The sequence below is a fragment of the Lontra canadensis genome, unplaced genomic scaffold (genome assembly GCF_010015895.1).
Source record: "Lontra canadensis isolate GAN:19392208 unplaced genomic scaffold, GSC_riverotter_1.0 scaffold5, whole genome shotgun sequence".
NCBI lineage: Eukaryota > Metazoa > Chordata > Mammalia > Carnivora > Mustelidae > Lontra > Lontra canadensis.
Genome location: NW_022630999.1, coordinates 26,494,080 through 26,519,970, shown reverse-complemented (window position 1 = coordinate 26,519,970; position 25,891 = coordinate 26,494,080). Strand labels below are relative to the sequence as shown.

The window sequence follows — 25,891 nt, the reverse complement described above, 5'->3', positions numbered from 1 at the left end:
TGTTCTTAACCACACCACAAGTTTTGGGGTTTAAGCTTTACTTACTTGGTGACATTTCTTCCTTCCATTTCCATTCCATACCCCAAATATATCCCTTAATTTCTTCGAAGTGAGGAACATCACTGCATAATACAATCATACTGCTCACAAATAAAGCTCACATAAAGGGAAGGCAGCATTGAGGAATGCTACAAGAAAGTGGAGTCACAATCTTTACAACAAACAAGTCCAGCCAGACCACTGACATGCCACCATCAAATAGAATGCAGCATTTTTATTGTAAAAGTCCACATATTAGGTAATTCCCTTTGTGAAAAGGTTTTTCAAATACATAGATGGGGAGCAGCTAATAATTCAGAATTAGATTACATATAATATATATGCATATTGCCAGTACTATGCACACATTGAAAAGCTAGCTTTTTTTGAGTGTCCCCATTACAGAATACATTTCAAGTTGACAATAATGTGTTTCTTACCATTGAAAATTTGCCAACAACTCTCCCAGAGTCAACATTAAATGTTAACAATTCAAAACATGAAAAAATTAATCCTATTTACATGTGTATGAGGTTATATACTAGAGCGCTGATATATTAAAGGTTTGTAAAATTGGCAGCTAAATGTGTTTCAAGATTTATCCAGATGACTCAATGAGGACCTTACATAGTTTTATAACAAAGCCACTCTTTCTTTTCTACTCTTTTTAGATTACCTATCTAGTTAATACTGGCTATGATTGAGGTCTAACTTAGAGAAATGATTGCCATAAGAAAGAACCGACGAAGGGTGCTGTTTTAGAAAAAATAAGGATTCAGGATGAGTCCATGGAGGTGATGCTCAGCTCATTGTGTTTGAAGTCTGGGACAACCCCTTCATGTGATTATCACATAGTTGAATGAGGCCACAGTCATAGGATCAACCTTCATGTAAGTCGTTTATTCTTTGAATTTTTAAAAAGTAATCTTCAGTACTTTTTTAACAGAGCATAGAATACAACATTCTGAACACCAGTCAGGTATGAATCCTGCTCTTGTCTATCATGTCTTCAAGTGGAATTGTGGATGGGCCAAAGCTAACTCATCTCCAAACCTGGAAAAAAAATATATAAATCCTAAATAATGCCTTAGTAGGCCCATTTCTGTGCATAAACATAGGACTTCAGTATTGTTTTAAAAGAAGTATGGACTTTGGTTATTTTTGTTAATTATCATAAATTTATTTTAGGCCAAGATCTTTGGATCCTTCTGTTAATTTTCACAAGACCAGATAACATTTGACAATGAATCACTGGTTCTCGCTGGCTCAAAGAGAGTCACAGAAGCATATGAAGCCAGTTCGCTTCAAACTGTATCTATTGAGCACCAACTACGTGCCAGGCACTATATAAGGTGCTGAGGATCCAAAGAGGAAATGATAAGGATTCTGCCCACAAGGCTCTCACAATCACTAGAAGCAGATCTTGAGATGGAGAATAAATTCTGTTATAATCTATCAGTCATCCTAAAAGGAAGAAAAAATAGCTGCAAGCACATACAATTACTTTATACTCTATGAAATTGGGCATATTTAGAGGTGGCAAATGTCAATTATTCAGTCTATATTTTACTTAAAGTGTTTTAATATGTCCTAATGGAAAAATAAGCTCTTTGAATCTTCATGCGTGAGGGAGAAGGTAGAGAAAATTCCTCCCTCCAATTCCAAACCCAAACCCTTATAATTACATTCATGATTCTTTTATAGCCCAAAGACACAGAATAAAAGACAATGCTTTATGATGTTAACTTCATTCCATTTATTTTGGCTCTAAAGAGATGCATGCATTAAACTTGAAGCAGTCTACGTTACTGAAATATTTACATCATTGTACATGTGAGGTGGAGGAAATTTTCTTCCTATCTTGAGATAGAGGTGTAATAGATTTCTAGTCTAGACTCTTATATTTAAAGTGACTTGTGATTTTTCTCAAATGAGGGAGATATCCTACTGGGACCAAATTTACTACAACCTGCCCCCAAATGAACATAGGGTACGGTTTTGGACCTTTTGCGTCTAATTGTATCTTGAATTGATTAAGGACACCACCACTGTAAGTAGTCATGGCTTCCATGATTTCAATCATTGTAGCTGAAAAATATCTTGTTGGGTTTCAGTGTTCTTGCTCTAATTTCACTTTGCCTTGCAGGTTTGAAACACAGCAAACATTAAAGTTCAAATTACACTTACCACAGGAGAGTTGGGCGCAAACAATATGACATCAATACAGTTTAGCAGGTTAGAACATAGAAACAAATTCAAATTATCATAAACCACACAGGGGATTCTTCAAGTGGACTTAGAAAGGACATCTTCTCTCCATGAGATTTAGTGAATAAGACCCACATCAATAAAACCCATACCTCTTTCACAGGTAAAGGTAGGAAACCCAATAAACCAGATTGAATAAGCAGAAGGCAGTGGGGAAGAAGATCCGTGCATATGAGTCCATTTTGGCGATACGAATATGTATCCTCCCATGTCTCCAAGCTCCTGTTCGGCAATCTTCAAAACAGCAGAAGAAACTGGCACAGTCCTTGCCATCCAGACACTCATACCCATATTCTTCATCTCTCTCTTGAAGGTGAGTGGCATTGTTCATTTGAATGGTTGCTGATCTTGGGCGGATATCAATGGTTGGTGCCTGAGACAAGGGTCGGGAATAAGAGTTAGTTATACTTGATAAATCCTAGATTAGGTCTCCACAATGTCACCAAGGTGAATGATGAATCTGAAAATGAGTACTCAGGAATTGCTATGAAATTGTGATCTACAATGGTAAAATTGAACTTAGAAGGATAGCACATTTGCAGATTTCAAATTTTGAGCTTAAGCGGTGCAGCTGAAAATAATACCATAAGCTAATAGCTATAGCAAGAAGATTGAACACCAAAAGAACTCAAAGTTTAAAGATTTAAATCAAACAACTACATGGAATCTTAGTCTAGTAAATATTAGATGTGAGGTTGGTTACATGAAGGCATTTAATGGTGTTGCATGTGAGTAGAACAGAGAAATAAAATGCATCAATTTTGAACTCAAATTTTGTGTCATGCTTACCTATAGGCAAATAGTAAACCCCATTACACTGAGCAAATGCACTAAATGCTATTAAAAGAAAATGTTAAAATATATATAAATATAGGAGTTTTCTGAGTTTATACCACAAGTAGTATGGCTTATGTTTTAAAGAAATATAGTGTTTTGTCTATCATTCAGCAGCTAGAAGCTTCAGAATGTCAGCAATGTTTATTCAGAAAAAAATGCTACCACCTTTTTACTATGTGAGAAGAAACAAATACCAATTAATTGAATGATAATTTAATCTTTGTTGCCACATTAATTATGAAAGTACTATAAATCTCATTGATTAATTTAATTTGGAAGAGTTAATTTTAGGATATTATAAATATGAACCCCAGTGTCTCTGAGTAAGTTATCCCAGTTCAACTGGGAAAAGAAATATCAATGCATGATTGCGTGATAGAGCCAAAAGGCCCCTGGATTACCCTAGGAGGGAGGGATGGGTATTTTAACTTAAAGCATTTCAAAGAGAGTATTACTTTTAAAGAACTGGTAGGTTCAGAATTCAGAACAATGGAGATTATTAAAGTTACTTATCAAAAAACAATCCCGTTTTGCATTAGGATTTACCAAATTACATTTTAAGAGCATTTATGGTATATATGGTAGGTGCAATCAGTGAATTTTATCTGAGAAGGGAGGATAAGTTTTGACTTTGATGTTTAAAGAAGACGTTTTTCCTAATGACATGTCCTAGAGCTTATAGCTTTATAAGATTGAACCTCTGAGAATTAGTGTAGGGTTGATCACTCAACTCTAGAAATCTATAGAACTTTCTTCATCTTACCTCTCATAGAATGCTTAAATATCTACTCACTAAAAAACAACAACAAAAAAAATCGAAACACCATGTAAGCGTTAATAATTAAATTCAGCAGTTGCATGCAGTGAATTTCCATTCCAAAAACATTATACCTTGAAGGAAAACATCCGAAGAAGCTTTGGGTTTGTAGACAGAAAAGAGAATTGCATTTTTTTTTAATTAAAAGAAGAAAAAAAGAAAAGAAAAAGACAAAATAAGATAAATTAAAAACACAGTTTAAAAACATATTAAAATGAACTGAAATTATAAACACAGAAGGACAATTCTGGGCTTGGAACAAATTACGTGCCTAAAGTTGGAAAATGGAATTTGGAGATTTCAATAAATTAACCCACAATTCTCTAAATGCAAAAGCCAGTGTTGTCCATTTGTGAGGAAGCTTCTTTCCATTGCCTGACTGCCCTGTATGAAAGTACTTTGATTTTATTTTCTAATTAACGTCAAGGAAGCCTTATTAGGTAAGTCTTAACAATGAACCAATGGGCATATTTAATGGAAAAATGAAATTTCAGCTTCTCATTCATAGCTTAGGCTCTTTCTAGTTGTGATAAATCATCTAATTGGCTTACAAGAGGAAAATCCAAAAAATTTTCAGGTAATTTGATTTTTTCAGTTTCTTTAATCCCCTCGGCAATGATATAGCTATTAGGGCATAAGGGCTTTTTACAAAGGACTCTTGTTTAAAAGCTCACCCTCACATTCTTGTTAATACTGGCACGTAATAATGCTGAGTGTCACAGAACCCTCTTTTTGAGGAAAAATGTGATGGAAAGTGAAGGATGGGGAGAAATAATAATTTTTTAAAAACACAATAAGGAAAATAAAATAAGGATAGAAAAAATGCAAAGATAGAGAGGCAAACAGACAGGGAAGGAAAGGACTGCATAAAGCATAATGAATATTTGGGAAATTAAGGATAAGCATTTCTTTTTGTATTAATCATCAAAATTAATGCTTTTTTTCTTTACCTATTACAGATTCTTACATTCAGATAAATATATGCCATTTGTAGAATTTCACCAGGGTTCTTGGAGATCCATCAGGATACAACCTAGAATCATCTGTATTTCCTCGTTAAAATATAGTTCCCGCCAAAATTGGTGGGTCAGAGAGCTAGCCACTATCAAGGACCTCATGGCCTTTATGACAGACCGGGAAGGTCTATAAATTCAGGAAGCTAGGGTGACTTCCTTTGCCCCTCTATTAGAAAGGAATGGATCTTAACTTCCATGGGGCTTCCTAGAAGCCAGACAGCCACTACACTCATGTGTGTAAATGGGTAGCTACTCGTTCTCTTCAACATCCATTTTAAAGGATAATTGCATGAGGCCTGTATATTAGTGCCTTCTCATCTCTACTTGAAGTTTGGTGGCAAGATGAAGTCATCTTACCTTTTCCCAAATCACTGAAATCAATCCAAGTTGGTAACTGTATAAATCATCAACATCAACCATCATCATCACTATTAATGGTAAGGACTTTCATTTGTAAGGTGCCAGGTAATGCTTTTTACCTTTATTACCACAGCAGCCCTTTAAGATATGTATTTTTTATAATACTAGTCTTATATATGAGAACATAAAGACATAAGGAGGTTAAGTAACTTGCCCAAACAATAGATGATCCATTTCATTTAAAAACAAAATAATACATTTTGAGTATGAAACCAGTCTTAGTCCTCTGGCGGTAAAACACACACACACACATACACACACACACACACACACACACACACACATAATTACTTGCAAAAGTGTGGTGATCTTTTGAAACTTCAAGAACATTGTGGCTTCCTAATGGAAAGCCTTGAATGAAAACGTTAATTTAAAACATCAATCATTTAAGAATATTACAGTAAGGGAGCAGAAAGAGGACAATCAATGAAACCTAAAATAACAGCAACTAGAAAATAAATGCATGTCTCAACAGTGTTTGTAACCCGTATGAAATAGAGTAAGAGTCTGCCTTAGTGAATCAGGCCTCTTCCAAGTAAAAAATGACCAAAATTAATTCTTATGGCCTGGCCAAACTCATACACTGTTTTCATTTTGGAGCCCAAAGTGTTGAGCCTTAGCCTGCAGACAGGCTAAGACCAAACAAAAACAAAACCAGGAGCCCTTTTACATAAAAATTTCAGTTGTCCCAATGGGAAATGATACATACAGGGTTTTTCTTCTTTTTGTCTTTATCCTTGCTTGGTTTCCGGTTGCTGACAAAATAATGCAGGGTGCCATATTCCACCAAAGCAGAGAAGACAAAGATGAAGCAAACAGATACAAAGAGATCCATTGCTGTAACATAGGAGACTTTGGGGAGTGACTTCCGGGCAATAGTGCTGAGGGTGGTCATTGTCAGGACAGTGGTGATACCTGAAGAAAGGTACAGTAAAACAGATCGTGTGACCTCATCAGCAAGTTGGGTAACTGAGTCACTACTGAGACCAAAACTTTATTTTGTGACTTCTGATAAGCAACCTCAGTAATGAAGGAGACATAACTGTAATCCATTCACTCTGTCCACAAATATTTATTGCCTGCTTACCAACTATCAGTTACTATGACAAACACTGAGTGTATGTTGAAAACTATCCCTGACCTTACATACCTTATATTTTAGTGATAGAGAACACTATAAATCAAGTGAGCAAAGAAAGGTATAATCACAAATTATGGTTTATGTGATGGAGAACATCAGGGACAGTGAAACCTAATTAGAATACTGAGGGAAGACATCTTTGTGGAGGTGATATTTAAGGAGAAGTTTAAAAGTTAGAAGACACCAACTTCTGACTAATTCCAGAGTATATAAAGGAAGACACTGAGGAAGGGATACATTATCTTCTTTAAAAAAATTGGAATACCTAGCATCTGGGGGTAAACCAGCGTATCAAGGTGATGCTGAGATAACAGAAGTTATATCATACAGAGCATGCAAAAGAGTTTACACTTTAAAGTAAAAGGAGAATCCTTTTAAGGGTATTAAATAGAGGAGATGAGCTAAGTGACATGTTCTGATTAATGAACTTTTTGAAGACTATTACAGAAAGAGAGAAGATGGTGTTGTAGAAGGATCCTGAGCTCACCACCCCCACAGCTATACTGAGGTGTAACAACTACATATATTGCAACTCACTCTGAAAATGACCTGAAGATTGGCAGAACATATCTTCTGTAACAGGTAACGTCATAAAAAGAAAGCCACATCAAGAAGGGTAAGAGGGAAGAGGCATGGTTAGGAACCAAAGTACTGCTGTGACTACCCAGAAGTGGGAGGGATAGGACAAGCATGGAGGCACAAGGGGGTGGGCACCCCTATTCCTGGGTGCCTGCACTGAGATGAGCTTCCATAATGTCTGGCTTTAAAAATCAGCAGGACCTAACTCCAGGAGAGCCAGAAGGTCATAGGAAACCAAGTCTCCACTTTTAATTGAAGAGCCAGCATGCTATATTACTCACTGTGTATGCCAGCACAGAAGAACCAGTTTGGTAAGTGCCTGGGTTATACAAGGAGATTTGTTGACTGATTTTTGAACATGAATCAGAGGGGCAAGAATCTGCAAAAGCTTTCTCTAGGAACAGAAGTGCTGAAGGGCACTCTTTTTCTGACCCTATTTCAGCCTAGATGGCTATATGCTTTCAAAAGCCAGTTCTAAAACTCTCCACTTGCTAGCAGTACTTGCCTCACCTCATCATTCTTCAACAGATCCATCTTACATACTCTGGCCTACCCAGCCCCCTCCAAAGGACTCCTGTCTTGCTATAATTGGCCAGGTTACCTCAGTTGGGAACAGCAACCCCTCAAAGAGACTACTGCCCCCACAATACCTGGCAGGTGGCATTTGCTGGAATCAGTGTCCTTCCAAAGCAAACCCTGCCACAGGGACTGGGGAGCTAACCCCACACATCAGCATGCCCAGAGGTGCTATAACCAGGCCTCTCAGCTAACTGCACTAGGGGCAGACCCTACCCACCACTGTGCCCACAGCAGTCACAGCCACAACAGGAGGGTGCACACAGCCTACATGGGGGACATTGCTAGAGCACCAAGTTCTAGTGACCAGGAGTAGATTGTGCCATAGGGCACCACAGGATGCCTTCAACTTAAGCCCACTACTTTCAAGATCAGGAGATGTAGTTGATCACTTGATAAATAAAAACACAGAGACAAAATGAGGAGACATAAGAGTATGTTCCCACAAACAAACAAGACAAAACCACAGAAAAAGAGCTAACAAAATGGAGATAAGCAAACTATCTGACAAAGAGTTGAAAGTGCTGGTCAGAAAGATACTCACAGAACTTGAGAGGTAAGTGAATGAACTCAGAACAAAGAAACAGAAAATATAGTAAAGAACCAGTCAGAACCAAAATACAAAAACTGAAATTAAAACTACAGTAGAGGCAATCAACAGAAGATTAGAGGATGCAAAATGGATAACTGAACTGGAAGACAGGATAATGGAGAACATGTATGCTGAACAGCAAAAAGAAAAAGAAATTTAAAAAATAAGTTAAGGGATCTCTGAGACCACATCAAGCATACTGACATTCATATTTTCATCTCCAGAAGGAGAAGAGAGAAAGAAGAGGGCAGAAACTTACTTAAAGAAATGAAATGTCCCTAATCTGAGAAAGGAAACCCCCAACAAGTTAAACCCAAGGAGGTCCACACTAAGACACATAATTAAAATGGAAATATTTAAAAATAAATAATCCTAAAAGTAGCAGGAGTGGGACCAACAATTACATAAAAGGGAAAAGCCTCTACAGCTATCAGCTGATTTTTTTTTTCTTTTGTAGCAGAGAGTTTGCAGGCCAGAAGGGATTGGCTGCTGAAAGGAAAAAAAACCTACAAGCAAAAATACTTCACCTGGCAAGGCTATCATTCAGAATTGAAAGAGAAAAACTTTCCCAGACAAACAAAAGTTTCAGGAGTTCATCACCATTAAACTGGCCTTACAAGAAATGTGAAATGTGAAAGGGACTTCTTTAAGTGGAAAATAAAAGGTCATAACTAGAAATGAGAAAATTACGGCAGGAAAAAAATAATGGTAAAAGCAAACATATATTAATGTTAACAAATTAATCACTTATTTAGTTAGTATAAAGGGCAAAATGCGAAAATAGTATAGTTGATTATATCCACAGAAATTAGTCAAGGAATACATAAAATAAAAAAGATTAAAATATGACATCATATACATAAACATGGAAAGGAGAGTAAAAATATAGTGCTTTTAGACTGTGTTTGAACTTAAGCAACCACCAACTTAATCTAGACTGCTATATACTTAGAATGTTCTTGGTAACCGCAAACCAAAAACTTCCAATACATTACCCCCCGCCCCAAAATAAAGTGAGAGTAATTGAAGCATGACACTAAAGAGAGTCCTCAAACTATAAGCAAAGAGAGCAAAAGAATGTAGGAAGAAGAACTATAAAACAACTAGAGAACAATTTTTAAAAATGGCGATAAGTATGTATCTACTGATAATTCATAAATGGAATAAATGCTTCAATTAAAAGACAAAGTGAATAGAATAAAAAAATAAGACACATCTATATGCTATCCTACAAGAGAATACTTGAGACCTAAAGACACATACAGACTGAAAGTAAAGGGATGGAAAAATATATTCCATGCAAATGAAAGTAAGAAAAAAAGCTGTGGTAGCAATACCTTTATCAGACGAAATAGACTTTAAAACAAAGACTGTAACAAGAGACAAAGAAGGGCATTATATAATGATAAAAAGACCACTGCAACAAGAAGACATAACATTTGTAAATATCTCTACACCCAACATAGGAGCACCTAAACATATAAAGCAAATATTAACAAACAAAAAGGGAGAAATTGTCAGTAATACAATAATAGTAGAGGATTTTATCAGCCCATTTACATCAATGAATAGAATATCTAGACAGAAAATCAGTAGAAAAACAGTGGCTTTAAATGACGTATTAGACCAGATGGACTTAAAGATATATACAGAAAATTCCATTTAAAACTAGAAGAATACACATCCTTTTTCAAATGCATATGGAACATTCTCTAGGATAGAGCACATGTTAGGCCACAAAAGAAGTCCCAATAAATTTAACAAGACTGAAATCATCATTTCCAACCACAACAGTATGAAACTAGGAATCAATTACAAGAAAAAAAAAAACTGGAAGAAACAGATATGGAGTCTAAAAGGCATACTACTAAGAACAAATGGGTCAAGGAAAAAATCAAAGAGCAAATAAAAAATACATGGTGGGGTGCCTGGATGGCTCTGTCATTTAAGTGTCTGCCTTCGGCTTACATCATGATCTCAGGGTCCTGGGACTGAGCCATGTATTGGACTCCCCACACAGCGGGGAGTCTGCTTCTCCCTCCTCCCACCTCATTTTCTCTCTCTCTCTTTAATAAATAAAATCTTTTTATAAAATGTGGAGACAAAAGAAAATAGAAATATTATGGTTCAGAATCTTTGGGATACAGGAAGTTTATAACAATATAGGTCCACCTTAAGAAACAAACAAACAAAAATCTCAAACCTAATAATCTTAAATCTAACCTTACACCTCAAGGAACTAGAAAAAGAACAAAGCTTAAGGTTAGTAGAAGGAAGGAATAATAAAGATCAGATTGGAAATCAATGAAATAGACTAAAAAAGAAAAGATTAAACTAAAAGCTTATTCTTTTAAAATAAAATTAATAAATCTTTGGTAAGACTAATCAAGAAAAAAAATTAAGTGAGGGGGGGCGCCTGTGTGACTCAGTTGGTTAAGCGGCTGCCTTTGGCTCAGGTCACGATCCCAGGGACCTGCTTTGGGATCTTGGCTCAACAAAGAGAGAGCCTGCTTCTCCCTCTCCCTCTGCCTTCTGCTCTGCCTACTTGTGGTCTCTCTCTCTCTCTCTCAAATAAATAAATAAAATCTGGAAAAATAAAAAAAAGAACTCAAAATCAGAAATGAAAAAAGTTGTAAGTGACAAGACAAATATAAAAAATAATGATATAAAAATTATATAACAATATAAAAAATTATATGCCAACAAATTGGACAACCTAGAAGAAATGGATAAATTCCCAGAAATAGACATCATCAAAGATTGAATCAGGAAGAAATTAAAAACTGAACAGACCAATTACTAGTAATAAAATTGAAGTGGTATTCAAAAATCTACCAACAAACAAAAGTCCAAGACCAGATGAATTTCATAGATGAATTCTACCAAACACTGAAAGAAGAGTTAATACCTATCTTTCTCAAACTATTCAGAAAATGGAAGAGAAAGGAATGCTTCCAAATTCATTTTATGAGGTCAGCATTACCCTCATACCAAAACCAGAAAAAGATACTACAAAGAGAGGGACACAGAGAATTGTAGACCAATATCTCTGATGAATATAGATGTAAAAATTCTCAACAAAATATTAGCAAACTGAGTTCAACAATACATTAAAAGGATCATTCAACACTATTTAATGAGTTTATTCCAGGGATGCAAGGATGGTTCAATATGTGTAAATCAATCAGTGTAATACATTACATTAACAAAATGAAAGATAAAATTCATATGAACATCTCTATAGATGCAGAAAGGCATTAGACAGAATTCAAAATCCATTCATGATATAAGCTCTCAACAAAGTAGGTATGGAAGGAACGTACCTCAACAAAATAAAGGCCATTTTTTTTTTTTTAAATAAAGGCCATTTTTGAAAAACCCACAGCCAACATCATACTCAGTGGTGAAAAGCTAAAAGTTTTTCCTCTCAGATCAAGAACAAGACAAGGATGTCCACTCTTACCATGTTTGTTCAACATAGTATCAGAGGTCCTAGCTGCAGCAATTACACAAGAAATAAATGACATCCGAACTGGTAAGCAATAGGTAAAAATGCTATTTGCAGATGATTTGATATTAATATATAAAAAAACCTAAGACTCCACCAAAAAACTATTGGAACGAATAAATGAATTCAATGAAATTGTAGGATGCAAAATTAATATACAGAAATTTGTTGTGAAATCTCCAATTTCATCAAAAAGAATAAAATACTTAGCACAAAATTTAACCAAGGAAGTAAAAGACCAATACTCTGAAAACAACAAGAAATGGAAGACAACACAAATAAATTGAAATATATTCCATGAACATTATTTGGAAGAATATTGTTAAAATATCCATATTATCCAAAACAATCTACAAATTCAGTACAGTCTCTATCAAAATACCAATAGCATTTATTGCAATCCTAAAATTTGTATGGATCCATAAAAGACCCTTAATTGCCAAAGCAATCTTAGGACAAACCTGGAGGTATCACAGTCCCAGATTTGAAACTATACCAGAAAGCTATAGTAACCAAAACAGTATGGTACTGGCATTAAAACAGACATATAAATCAATGGATCAGAATAAAAAACCCCAAAATAAATCCATGCTTTTATGGTAAATTAATCTATAAGAAAAGAGGCAAGAATATGCAATGGGAAAAAGACAGTCTCTTCAATAAATGGATGTTGGAAAAACTAGACAACTACATGCGGAAGAATGCAACCGGATCACTTTCTTACATCATATACAAAAATAAACTCAAAATGGATTAGAGACCTAAATTTAAGACCTGAAACTATAAAACACCTAAAAGTAAACATAGCTAGTAAACTCATGGACCTTGACCTTTGCAATATTTTTTCTGAATATGTCTTTCCAGACAAGGAAAACATAAGCAAAAATAAATAATTGGTACTATATCAAACTAAAGAGCTTTTTGTATAGCAAAGGAGATCACTACCAACAACAAAAAAGACAACCTACTTAATAGGATATTTGCCAATGACTTATCTGATGGGGTTACTATCCAAAATAGATAAAGAACTCCTACAACTCAATACCAAAGTAAATAATTCAACTAAAAATAGGCAGAACACCTGAATAGACATTTTTCCAAAGACTCACAAAAATAGCCAAGAGACTCATGAAAAGATGCTAAGCATCACTCATAATTAGGGAAATGCAAATCAAAACAACAGTAAGATATTAACTCACACCTATGAGAATGGCTAGTATCAAAAAGATGAGAAATTACAGTTGTGGCAAGCATGTGGAGATAAGGGAGCTCTGGTACACTGTTGTTAAAAATGTAAATGGTTGTAGGCACTCTGGAAAACAGTATGGAGGTTCTTCAAAAAACAAAAAATACAGGGGAGCCTAGGTGGCTCAGTCCATTAAGCCTCTGCCTTTGGCTCAGGTCATGATCTCGGGGTCCTGGGATTAAGCCCTGCTTCGAGCAATGCATGGGGCTCTCTGCTCAGCAGAGAGCCCGTTTCCTCCTCTCTCTTTCTGCCTGCCTCTCTGCCTACTTGTGATCTCTGTCTGTCAAATAAATAAATAAATAAATCTTAAAAAAAATACAAATACTGGCGGTGCCTGGGTGGCTCAGTAGGTTAAGCCTCTGCCTTCAGCTCAGGTCACCATCTCAGGGTCCTGGGATCGAGCCCCACATCAGGCTCTCTGCTCAGCAAAGGAACCTGTTTCCATTCTCTCTCTGCCTGCTTCTGATCTCTCTCTCTGTCAAATAAATAAATAAAATATTTTTTAAAAAATACAAATACTATATGATCATTTCACTTCTGAGTATTTACCTGAAGAAAATGAGAACACTAATTCAAAAGTGATATGCACCCTTATGGTTACTGAAGTAACATTTCGAATAGCCAAGTTGTGGAAGGAACCCACATGTCCACTGATAGATGAATGGATAAATATGGTGTACAAACACACACACACACACACACACACACACACACACACACACAATATGGACTATTTCTTGGCCATAAGAAAAAAAATAAAAATCTTGCCTTTTTTGACAACATGGATGGCCCTAGAGGGCATTCTGCTAAGTAAAACAGATCAGACAAATGAATCTAAAAAATAAAATGTGCAAATGAGCAAACAATAAAAATAGAAACAGACTCCTGAGAACTAACTGGTGTTTGCTTGAGGGGAGACAGTTAAGTGTAGAGGCAAAATAGGTGAAGGGTATGTATGAAGAGGTACAAACTTCCAGTTACAGAATAAATAAGCCCCAGGAACCATTTGGCTTTTGGGTCGTTGTATCTTAGTTTATTATCAAGTTTCCTCAGTGTTTTTTCTGTTATGAAACTCCCAAGAGAGGAAAGATTGGTGTTGGTTGAAATGACTTTATAGAAAAAAGTAGCCTTTCATTGAGGAGAGGGAGGATCAAGGAAACTGCAGCTGTAAATTATAATCATAGCCTCCTTCCTATATTATTATTAGGGAAGAGCTCATCTCTCTTTCTAATCTGTAAACTGTGACAACAGGAAAGACCTCTATCTTAGTATCCTTTGTGACTTCATAGATAAGTATAGTGCTGGGACTCCACAAATACCCTTTCGAATGCAGAAATGAAGCAATCAATGAATAGTGTATAAATGATAGGTCAAAGAGACTCATCCTGCATCTGAAAATCGGAACCCATATTGGTGACTTCTGAGAGAGAGTTTTAACTGTATGTAACAACAGCTAATATTTATGGATCTCTTTCTTTGACCAGGTACTGCCTCAAGTACTTTGTATGTTATCCCACAAAGTCCTCACAATGAGGGTTATCACTGTTATCCTTTTTTTTGCAGGTGAGACAAACTTGAACAGAGAACGAATAAGGAATCTGTCCAAGATAGAAAGTGAAAAAGATGAGATACAAGCCTACAAAGTCTGACTTAAATGCTACGTTCTGACCCACGCTGTTATATTCCCTCTCTATGAATATGTACCTAATACGCAGCATGAAGCACCAGCCACTTGGAAGCTAGTGTATTTTCCTGATTCAGTATAATACAGACTGTGGGTCTTCCATATTGTCATTGTAGAACCTTAGCAATGGTCAAGTTTCTCATCTACAAACTGGGAGTGGTGTGGGGAGGGACATACCTCAGCATGTTCTTATGAAGATTAAAATATGTAATGTTCATTAAGTATCATTTCCTAGTAAATTATCAATAAATGTAAGATATTTAGAGAAGAACAGTCTGTTTCTTGAACTAAAAAAACTTCATTCAAGTTGTCCATGCAATAATTCATGGAAACGTTATTAACTATTTGTAATTATACTTGATAATATTTTGGGGGGAGAATTTAAAAACTAAACTGGCCCCTTGGCCTTCACTTCACATTCAGGCCTCAAGCCACACTTGACCTATGAAGGAGTGAAAATGTCATCATTTACAGTAGATACCATAGACAAGTTTACTTAAGAAAATCTGACATGTCTAACATGTAACTTAAACATTTATCTAGCAAGTTGGGATGATGGAAGTTCATCACAGCCGTGTAAAAGAAGACTCATGAAAAACTGCTTCCTGGTATTTTCAGGTTTCTGGTTGGAGCCACAGGGAGTGAAAAGTGGGTGGCAGACGAGTGATAGTTATAACTGATCCACCCACCAACAACATGATAGCTGGGGGTGGTTTTTAAGTCCAGTTTTGCTAAGGAAAGAATTAGACTTACCTGGGGTAGATGAAAAATATGCATAGCTTTTATCAATTCCTCCAGTCTTAGCATCAAATAAGCTTTCAGGCATGCTAGCTTTTACTCAGACTACTCAGGTGAAAAATACCAATTGGTGTTTTTATTGTTTCATCCATCAACATTGAACCATGATTAAGGCTTACCAGCTACCACCTGTGTGCCAAACTACATTCAAGCGTTAGAAGCCCCATGATGACTGCTTCCCATGCTCTTGTGGTCTGAGCTCAGAAAGCAGAGTCTGAACCATATAGGTATATTTATCTCACTCATCTAACAACTTGGCTTTATTCTGTGACAAGAAACTTTAGGTCCACAGGTGTTTAGGGTCATCTGGTTTAACTCTCGATTGTAAACACTGGAAAAGGTAATGTGATCACACATTAGAATCATCTGGGGACTTTTTTTTTTTTTTTAAACCCGACATGCAAGCCAAGCTCTCAAAATTTAAATAAACATCTTCTGGGATGGGACTGAGGCAGCTATATAAATGTGCAGTTGAATTTAAGACGCACTGATCTAGAGAAGGGAGACAGCAAAGTTAACACACTCAGCGCCTACCTTTCCCCACAACTGGCCTTCAACAAGGCCTCACACACGCAGCAAATCTAGGCCCCATTAACCAAGGTGTAGATGGACTACCTGTTGGGTGTGTGACCTTGTGAATGCCATTTAACCTTGTAGCACCTCTGCTTCCTTAGCCCTACAAGAAGAATGTGGTAATATTTTTTATTATCACTACAACTTCTATATGTAGTTGTGAAGAGTAGAAAAGGCATGGGGACTATATTAAACATGTGTGATGTATAGTAAAAGATCAACAAACAGGAGCACTTACCTGTTACTTGTTCAGGGGCCTCTCCCTCATTCCTCATTCTCTAGCTCACTCACCTTGATCCTCTCTCCTACAGCGGTCTCTTGCAGTGCCCTCACTGGTTGAAATGAATTACCAAAGTAGCCTTAAGAGGGGTTTTGACCAGCAGAATTCTGGACTTCAAGAGAAGACTGACTTGAAATCTTTTCCTTGAAATATTTTTGGTATGGGTAGATTGGAATGTGTTAATGCATTTGTTCCACCCATTCGTAAGAGCATACATTACTTGAATAATCAATGAGGTACCAGCTATGTGCCAGGCACTATACTGGGAATGAAAACAAAATCTACATCATGATGTGAGAGACAGACATATAAGCTTATAATGCAATACATTCTACTCACAGTGACAACTGTCCTAAAGTAATAGGCTCGACATACTTTGGGTTTGTTTCAGCTGGTAGCATTAAACTAGATATTTTAATTATTGAATAGGACTTGTAACAATGTACCGCAAATAACAGAAAAATCCAAACAAAATTATTTTGAAACAGATGGGAGACTAAATTAGGTTTGGAAGAGGACAAACATGCAAATGATGCCTTATTCCCAGCAATCTCTTTGCCCTCAATTTTAATAACCTGGTTCAAAGCATTTTGTCAGAAAATGATATATAGTTGACCCTTGAACTACATGGGTTTGAATTACATGGGTCCACTTATATGCAAATTTTTCAATAAGTAAAGCACAGTACAATAAATGTATTTTCTTTTCCTTATGAGTTTTTTAATAACATTTGCTTTTCTCTACCTTACTTTGTTGTAAGAATACAGTACATAATGCATGTGACATACAATATATATGTTACTAGTAAGGCTTCTGGTCAACAGTGGCTATTAGTTTGGGGGAGTTCAAAGTTTTATGTGGATTTTTGACTGCTCAGGTGGAGTTAGAGCCCCTAAGCCCCACATATGTCAAGGGTCAACTGCAGTTGCTAACATTTCTAATGCTTTACTATGTTTCGTGCATGTTGCATGGAATACCTTTTTTCTTAAGTATTTTCCATACTTAACTCATAAAGCATTTTACAGAAAATGCTATATTTCACATTTGAGGAAAATTTGATTTACATAAATTAAAGAGCATTTCCAAGGCCATACTATACATGGAGGATGAAATCTAGATTTATTGGATTTCAAAACCTGAGCTCTTCACTACTGCAATTATACTTACTCACTAGCCAAAGAGCGAGCAAGAGATGTGGTTCTAGTTTTCACATAGCTGATAAAAGAGGACTGTGATTATATAATTCATCTTTCAACAGCTTTGTTTTTAAATATTTAACATTCATGGACCTAGATTCCCATGTCCCTCTGAGTCTATAACTTTTTAATACTTTCTGGGGATATTCTTCCTCACATGAGGAAAAAGTTGTGAAAATCTAAGATAAGTGTCTCTATATACATCAAGAAAGATGCAAATAATCTTAAAAGTATATATGTTTGTGGTGGAGAGGGCTGGTGTTTTCAGAGCATCACGGGTATTTTTCCAAAAAATATTTTCAATGGTTAGAGCCAATTGCTGTGTATGTACGTCTTCAAATGTCATTATGAATAATTACGGATGTTGGAATTAATCAACAGCTAGTCATGTGCTGGTAAATGTGTAACAGTTGACTCTAGGGAAAGAAAAGGCAGTCTTGGTTTCTAGTGTTTGCCTATTTCCATGATGTTAATAGTTTCACCTTGGCAGACTTCAATCTATCAATGTGACATCTCTCAATACATTTGGAAAGTATAAACAACAAGAGCTCTCATGAGCTTGTGTGAGCTGCTCTGCATATAACGACCCAGAGACCAAAACACAAAATCTACTGAAATTAGAAGTTTGTTTTTTTTTCCTTCTTAGTCAAACTTAAATTTATTAAGAGAATTTACGAAAGAAAGCAAATTGAGGTAATTAAGGAAAACTAGAACTGGAAAACTTTTAAACACTTTTTTTAATATGCTAGTTTTCTTTAAAATGAAATAATGACATTTCTACATAATTGCTGACTGAATTAAAAACAAATCGACTTAGAAAGGGGAATGAAGATTCCTGATACTGGATACTTATCTTGGAATACTTAAACAAAAAGAAATGTGTCTTACCTAAAGAAGTTCTGGCTGGAACAGCATCCTTATTGATCCAGAAAGATACCCAGGATAGGACAACAATGAGCGTGCAGGGGATGTAGGTCTGGATGGTGAAGTATCCCATCCTTCTGCTCAGGTCAAAGTAGACAGACATGACCACATAATCTCCTGGAACAGAACAAAGATAGAACCATACGTACACTTATCAAACCTGGAAAGCATTTAGAATAGGGAGCCCAGATATAAACGCATGTTTGTATGGTCAATCAATGACAAAGGAGGCAAGAATATACAATGAGGAAGAGACAGTCTCCAACAAATGGTGTTGGAAAAGTTCGACAGCCATATGCAAAAGAATGAAACTGGATGACTAAACTATATACAAAAATAAATTCAAAATCTATTAAAGACTTGAACGGAAGACCTGAAACCAGGAAACTCCTAGAAGAAAATATAGGCAGTAAGCTCTTCAACATCAGTCTTAGTAATAAATTTTTGGACCTGTGGCAGGCAAGGGGAACAAAAGCTAAAATAAACAAATGGCATTTATATCAAACAGAAAAGCTTTTGCATAGTGACGGAAACCATTAACAAAATGAAAAGGCAACCTACTGAAATAGGAGAAGATATTTGCAAATGATGTCTTTGATAAAGGGTTAATATCCAAAATATATATAAAGAACTTGTATAACTTAATATTTTAAAATCCATTAAAAATGAACAGAGGGGGGCCGCCGGGATGGCTTGGTAGGTTAAGCATCTGTGTTCAGCTCAAGTCACAATCCCAGGGTCCTGGGATCTAGACCTCCAGTGGGCTCACTTCTCAGTGGGCAGTCTGCTTCTCTCTCTGCCTGCCTCTCCCCCTGCTTGTGTTGTCTCTCTCTCTCTCTCTCTCTCTCTGAATAAATAAATAAAATCTTAAAAAAAAATGAACAGAGAAACTGAAAAGACATTTTCCAAAGAAGACATACATATGGCCAACAGGCACAAGAAAAGATGGTCAACATCATTAATCATCAGGGAAATGCAAATTAAAACCACAGTAATATATCACCTTATACCTGTCACATTTTCTGTTATCAAAAACACAAAAAAATAACAAGTGTTGACAAGGATATGGAAAAAAGATAATCATCCACAAGCTCTGTTGCTGAGAAAGTAAACTGGCATAACCACTATGGGAAACACTATGGAGATTCCTCAAAAAAATTATTAGTAGAAATACCATACAATCCAGCAATTCTACTTGAAGATGTTTACCTGAAGAAAACAAAAAGACCAGTTTGAAGAGATATATGCATCCCTGTGTTCATTACAGGATTACTTACAATAGCTAAGATATGGAAGCAACCTAGGTGTCCACCCATAGATAAAGATGTAATATACATAAAATGAAATATTACTCTGGGGCATCTGGGTTGCTCAGTGGGGTAAAGCCTCTGCCTTCAGCTCAGGTCATGATCCTGGGATCCTGGGATCAAGCCCTGCATCAGGCTCTCTGCTCAGCAGGGAGCCTGCGTCCCACTCTCTCTCTCTCTGCCTGCCTCTCTGCCTACTTGTGATCTCTGTCTGTCAAATAAATAAAGTCTTTAAAAAAAAGAAATATTACTCTGCTATAAAACAAAGAATGAAATCTTGCCACTTGTGACAGCATGGGTGAACACAGAGGGTATAATGCTAAGTAAAACAGAGAAAGACAAATACTGTCTTCACTTACATGTGCAAACTAAAAAACAAAATGGAAACAGACTCATAGATACAGGAAACAAACTACTGATTACCAGAGGGGGAAAGGGCTGGGGGTAGGTGAAATAGGTAAAGGTGATTAAGAGGTACAAACTTCTAGTTATAAATAAGCCATAGGGATGTAGTCAATAGTATCATAATAATTTTGTATGGTAACAGATGGTAACTAGACATTGTGGGGATTGTTTTATAATGTATAAAAATATCAAATTACCAGACATATACCTAAAACCAATAGGTTTATGCTTCAATATGTCAATTATACTTCAATAAAAAACTGCAAAGCACTTGAAAATAAGCATATATTCAGTTCTCATGTTCACACATTTAAATTGAGAGTTCATATAAGCAATATGTTGAAAGCTATTTTCTACCCCTTTGGGTTTAAAAAAAAAAAAAACAAAAACAAAACCCAAACCAAACTGAATTCTGATCCTTTTATAAGTAATGTGACTATCAGATGGGAAGAAACATTTTGAGTATATTGATAATATTTTCTTCTTTCAAATGTTCTGGAGCGTGCCTTCTTTGCCTGCTTAATATACACAGTATAAAACTTTTTGTCTGGTGGGAATAGAGGGAGACAGTGTTTCTACACTGTGCCTCTCTTACCTGCAATGACCCTAAAGTTTGTAACAATTTCCTCCTGTTCTCAGGACCTTTCTCCATACAAGCCACAGAGGAATATACTGGTGCCTAACACTAGTAAATGCCTCTTTTACTCCATTTATAACAAATTCCTATGCGGAGACATTTTTCTAATGTTTTCATTGAATCATACGGTTTTCCTTCATGGCACTTAACTACGATTCTTAATTTCTTATTTGTGTGGCTATTTTCATAAACTCTCTCCCATTAGGATTTATCTACATGAGTTCTCCAACAGTGCCTATTTTAGCATCCCATTCCACAACGAGTACTTAACATCCTCTTTGACTCCCAATAGGTATTCAGTAATATTTGTTAAAAAAATGATCAGAAGAAAGAATGCATTTATAAATTTAAACATGGGGGAAAAACACAAAAAAATCAAGAAGATGTGTTCTAGAACACTGGGTTAAAAAAGGAGTTTATGTAAATAATCCCTGATAGGAAAGTGATAAAGGAATCAAAGAATAACCATATTGCTATGCATGAGAACAATTTAATGTGACAGTAAGTACCTATTATTGAGCAACAACCCCTGAAAATTTAAAGGTGAGAATTGCTTGCTGGGATTAAGTAGATTTTGATTGGTTCTCTGATATTATGCTTCTCTGTGTTGATTTAGTTGGACTTAAGCTACTTAAAATCATGGCAGTTCATAAATTAGTTTGGTCTCTGCTTTTCTTCTAGTTTAGAATAGGCACAGGCTATAATTATAGAATAAAGACATTTGATTTGAGATTATCCCTATTAATGTCTGTCTGTTTCTTTCCTGTTTCTTTGAACAGAATACTACAGACAAATTCAAGGTCTCAAATTCTAGATAGGGAAAAATGAGAGGTTTCTTTTTAAATAATAATATTCAGTGCACTTTTTCTCCCTATTTTCAGAGTCCTTGAGAGTTTTCTGCATATTTTTAACATGTGTTTGAGACTTTACAAGTTATAATATTTTCTATCTAGATAATTTTAGTAACTTCTTTTTACTTCTTATCACATAAGTGAATGAGAATCTACACTTTGGCATTAATGATCTCTTTTAAAGGTGAACTTGAATTTTCTCTCAAGTTAACAAGATAATTATCTCAATTCAATATTCCACTTCCCTTCAGGTCAGATTCTAAACTTCCATAGCCTATTTACCCATCAATTTCTATTTTAAGGTAATAGCTTCCAAGCATCTTTCATCTTTGCCAGCAAATCCAAAGCTTTTCTACCACTAGATTATGAATTCAAACTTGGGAAGGCCATTTAAAAGCAAAGCAGCTTCACTGTGACAGCCTGATGCCTGTCTTATCTCTAAGGCCACATCCTTTTTTGTATTTTTAAAAACTCTGGGCCAACAAACCTATAAAATCAAATCCCCTGAAAGTACCACATCAGTGATCTGTAAGCCCAAAAGGTTTAAATGCCAACCAAGTCAAAAGTGGTTATTCCAGTCACTTCAACTATATTCCTTCTATTGATTTAGTCTAACATATGATATTTAAAGTCATAGCATTTAATAAATTAGTTGGGTCCCTTTTTGTGTTTTAACTTAGAATGTAATAGTCACAGGCTATGATTAAAAAGAGAAGACATATAATTTGAATAACACCCACTAATGTCCATTTTTCTTTATCTTTTATAAGCTTCTCATGTGTGGTTTTAAGAAGAAACAAACTGGGGGCACCTGGATGGCTCAGTGGGTTAAACCTCTGCCTTTGGCTCAGGTCATGATCTCAGGGTCCTGGGATCGAGCCCCGCATCAGGCTCTCTGCTCAGTAGGGAGCCTGCTTCATCCTCTCTCTCTCTCTCTCTGCCTGCCTCTCCACATACATGAAATTGAAATAAATAATATCTTTAAAAAAAAGAAGAAGAAACAAACTGCCAATATTAATGACCAATGAATTCCAATTTTTTTAAACTGTGCTGTGAAACTATTTCCTAAAAATTTCCAATGGTAGAAAAGTCTTCTACTCTGTGAACACCTGACATAATGACAAGAAGAATTTTCTGGTTACCTAGAATGAGAACTACTATATACAGAGACTAGGGCTGAATGGATGTATGCATGTATTACCCCTTATCATCAATACCTGTCAGGTTGGTGAAAAAAAAAAAAAAAAAAGAAGAAGATAGATTTCACTTTGTTCCTCACTCATGATTCTTATTCTACTTAACTATAAACTAGAGTATGTATTATTCTACTAGGTTGACTTGAAGGCAAAATATTGTTTATGCTCTCCTCTTGCTCATAATAGTGTTAGTGTTGTGCCCTTCTTTACATTTGTCTAGTTTCTTTGTTTAAGTCAACAAATATTCTGAATCACTGCTCTGCGTACAGCCCTCTCGTTTAGGGAGTATGGATATTAAGACCTATGGAATCTCACAATTGATTCTAGATTAAATAGATTAAGAGGGAACAAGATAATTTTCTGACTACCATTCAGACAGAGACATATGTTGAGACAATCCATTAGATCTAACTCTGTTAACACTTATTAGAAATACTTGAATCTGTGGTATACTTCTATGAGGTTGCTTTGGACCACAGGAAAGTAGAAGAGTTGACTGGCTACATCTTCATTTGGGGAAACATAAAAAGCATAAAGGAAAATTATTTACACATTTAGCATGGAAAACTTAGAACTCCTTGGTAGAGCATGCAACTCTTGATCTTGGGGTTGTGAATTCGAGCCCCATATTGGGAAAAGAGTTTACTAAATAAATAAATAAATAAATAAATAAATAAATAAACAAACAAACATACAGCTTTTTAAAATGTTGAAAGAAAGAGACTGCTTTAGATAATTTTAAAAGGAAAATACAAATATCTACAAAATATATAAAAATCACTATAAATAATAAGTACAGACAAGATGTGAATGAAGAGCTATACACTCTTGGTAGGGACATACACTGACTTTTTGAAAGACAACCTGGAAATCTCTCTATTTTGTTTTGTTTTTTTAAAGATTTTATTTATTTGAGAGCAAGGAAGTGCACAGGGGGAGCAGGAGAAGGAGAGGGCAGGCTCACCACTGAGTAGGAAGGCCAATATGGGACTTGATCCCAGGGTTCTGGGATCATGACCTGAGCTGAAGGCAGACACTTAACCAATGGAGCCCCCCAGCTGCCCTTGGAAATATCTTTTTAAAGATATATTTAACTTCAAGATATCTGGAATAAACACTGCCCCCAAAATGCTTTGTAAATACTACCTTTTAATTGGCACCACACTTTTCTCCAAATTTGCTGTGTTCCCAAAAGAATGCATAGAATACCTAGTCCTTGGGCAGAATCACAGTTTCTGAATTTATGGAGTCTAGAGATATGGGTAAGTAATGACTTTCAAGTTTAATCAGTTGCTAACTTCTATACATGCCACTCCCATGTGTTTCTGCACCAGTCGCCTGCCCACCATTCCCAACAGTGTTTGAGGCTCCTATTAACTTTTCTAAAATTACATTCAACATTGTTCCAGCAACTAGGTCCTGGGACGTCAGAAGGGAAAACAGCCAAACTCTAATTCTTGCCATCAAGGTGTTCTCAAACTAAGAAATACACAAGGCTATAGCATCATTACTCAATGGCACAAGGGCTCTAACAAAAAATATAGATGCTAATTTATCTTATATACCATAATTAAATGAAGTTTCTGACAATCACATTTCTGAAAATTCTGCTTAAATAATTCCAATCTTTGCAAATCTTAAAGGGATCCATGTTCCTCTTCACAGAAAGTCCAAGCCCCTTAGTCTGGCATGGGAGGTGGTCTATAATCTGAATTTAACCTAGACCTTTCTCGTTATTCCTTTCATGTAGACAAAGTAAATTAAATATTTTCACTTCACACTTGTATGATTTTTCTGTCTTTATTCTTCCTGACCTCCTCTCTCTCCCAGATTCCTAGCTCATCTCCTTTTCCTCATTCCAACTTCCAAATGTCCCAGTACCACCACACTATCACACATACATACTCTGTACTATTACTAGATTTGCGCTAAGATGAAAGTTACCTTAAGTAAAATACAAAATTAAATAAAATTTAAAAATCTATCCTTCCAGTTCATCAAGAGAACTTCAAGTGCTCAGTATCTATGGCTAGTGAGTACTATATTGTGATAGTACAGATTACAGAAAAGTTACTTCACCATAGAAAGCTCAATTGGACAGTGCTAGTTTAGACCAATCTTTCTGAAGTGCACTTCTGCTCATGCCATTCCCTTCAAGTTTCTCAGTATAAAATCTGTACTGCTTACCATGTTTTTTTCTGGTCCATTTTACCTTGATCCATCCCCGCTCTATCTCACACTGTTTATGATCTCCCCCCTTTAATGCCCATCCAATCTGATTTACTCTCTATTCTCCTAAGGGGTACTGCTCATTCTTTTGTCTTCATTTGCCATGTTATCTCCAATTTTAGGAATATCCTCTGTTCCTATGTTCGTGTCACACACATATACACTGCTCCAAACCCTTCAATAAGTGTCCATTGATATAGGGATACACTAAAACCCTTTAACTTTTCCTTTAAGATTTTGTACAGTCTCTCCTAATTACAACTCTAGCCTCATCTTAAATAGTATTTCCTCACACTACAACTGGTATTCTTCTGGTTCTTTAACAGTCCCTGTTGCTTCTTGCTTTAGGATCATTTCACATGCTGATTTCCTTGGCTAAAAATCTAATACCCTCATCTTTACTTTTAGCTCCATCTTTTTTCAGATGTCAATTTATTCCATCATCAAAGAAGTCCTTGAGTAGACCTAATGTCTTCAGTAAAACCTCATAGTATATGGTATGACAATTAGAGAGCTGATCACAGTTTAAAGAATATGACTGGTGTGAATATTAGATTACAATCTACAATTAGTTCATGAGTTCCATGAGGGAAGTAGCTATACTTAGTTAGCTAATTTACTCTCAGCATCTAGGACAGTGCCTGGTATGCAGGAGGAGTCCAGCAATTATTTGTTAACTGAATAAATGTTTTAGCTTAAAAAGCAATGAAGAAAACCCTGGGAGAACCCTATATTAAAAACATTTAAGACCAAGGCAGAGACCAACATGAGC

General features: G+C 35.9%; 1 protein-coding gene and 1 long non-coding RNA gene across 3 annotated transcripts in view; one reads left to right on the top strand and one right to left on the bottom strand.

Annotated features, from left to right (window-relative positions):
- Nucleotides 1–1,775: 1,775 nt before the first annotated feature.
- GABRG2 (gamma-aminobutyric acid type A receptor subunit gamma2) overlaps nucleotides 1,776–25,891 on the bottom strand; it is a 105,478-nt gene continuing 81,362 nt past the window's right edge. The window contains exons 7-10 of one of the 2 annotated variants that reach the window (XM_032851734.1): nucleotides 18,459–18,611; nucleotides 6,107–6,312; nucleotides 4,036–4,059; nucleotides 1,776–2,680 (exon numbers count right to left, since the gene is read on the bottom strand). In XM_032851734.1, the coding sequence (XP_032707625.1) occupies nucleotides 2,405–2,680; nucleotides 4,036–4,059; nucleotides 6,107–6,312; nucleotides 18,459–18,611 (659 nt within the window). In that variant the 3' untranslated portion in view covers nucleotides 1,776–2,404. The remainder of the gene's footprint in view (nucleotides 2,681–4,035; nucleotides 4,060–6,106; nucleotides 6,313–18,458; nucleotides 18,612–25,891) is intronic. The other variant, XM_032851736.1, reaches the window with a different exon arrangement.
- Nucleotides 2,535–8,874, top strand: LOC116864273. Its single transcript, XR_004381977.1, has 3 exons — nucleotides 2,535–2,620; nucleotides 6,976–7,428; nucleotides 8,743–8,874. It is a non-coding gene; the product is annotated as an uncharacterized LOC116864273 (long non-coding RNA).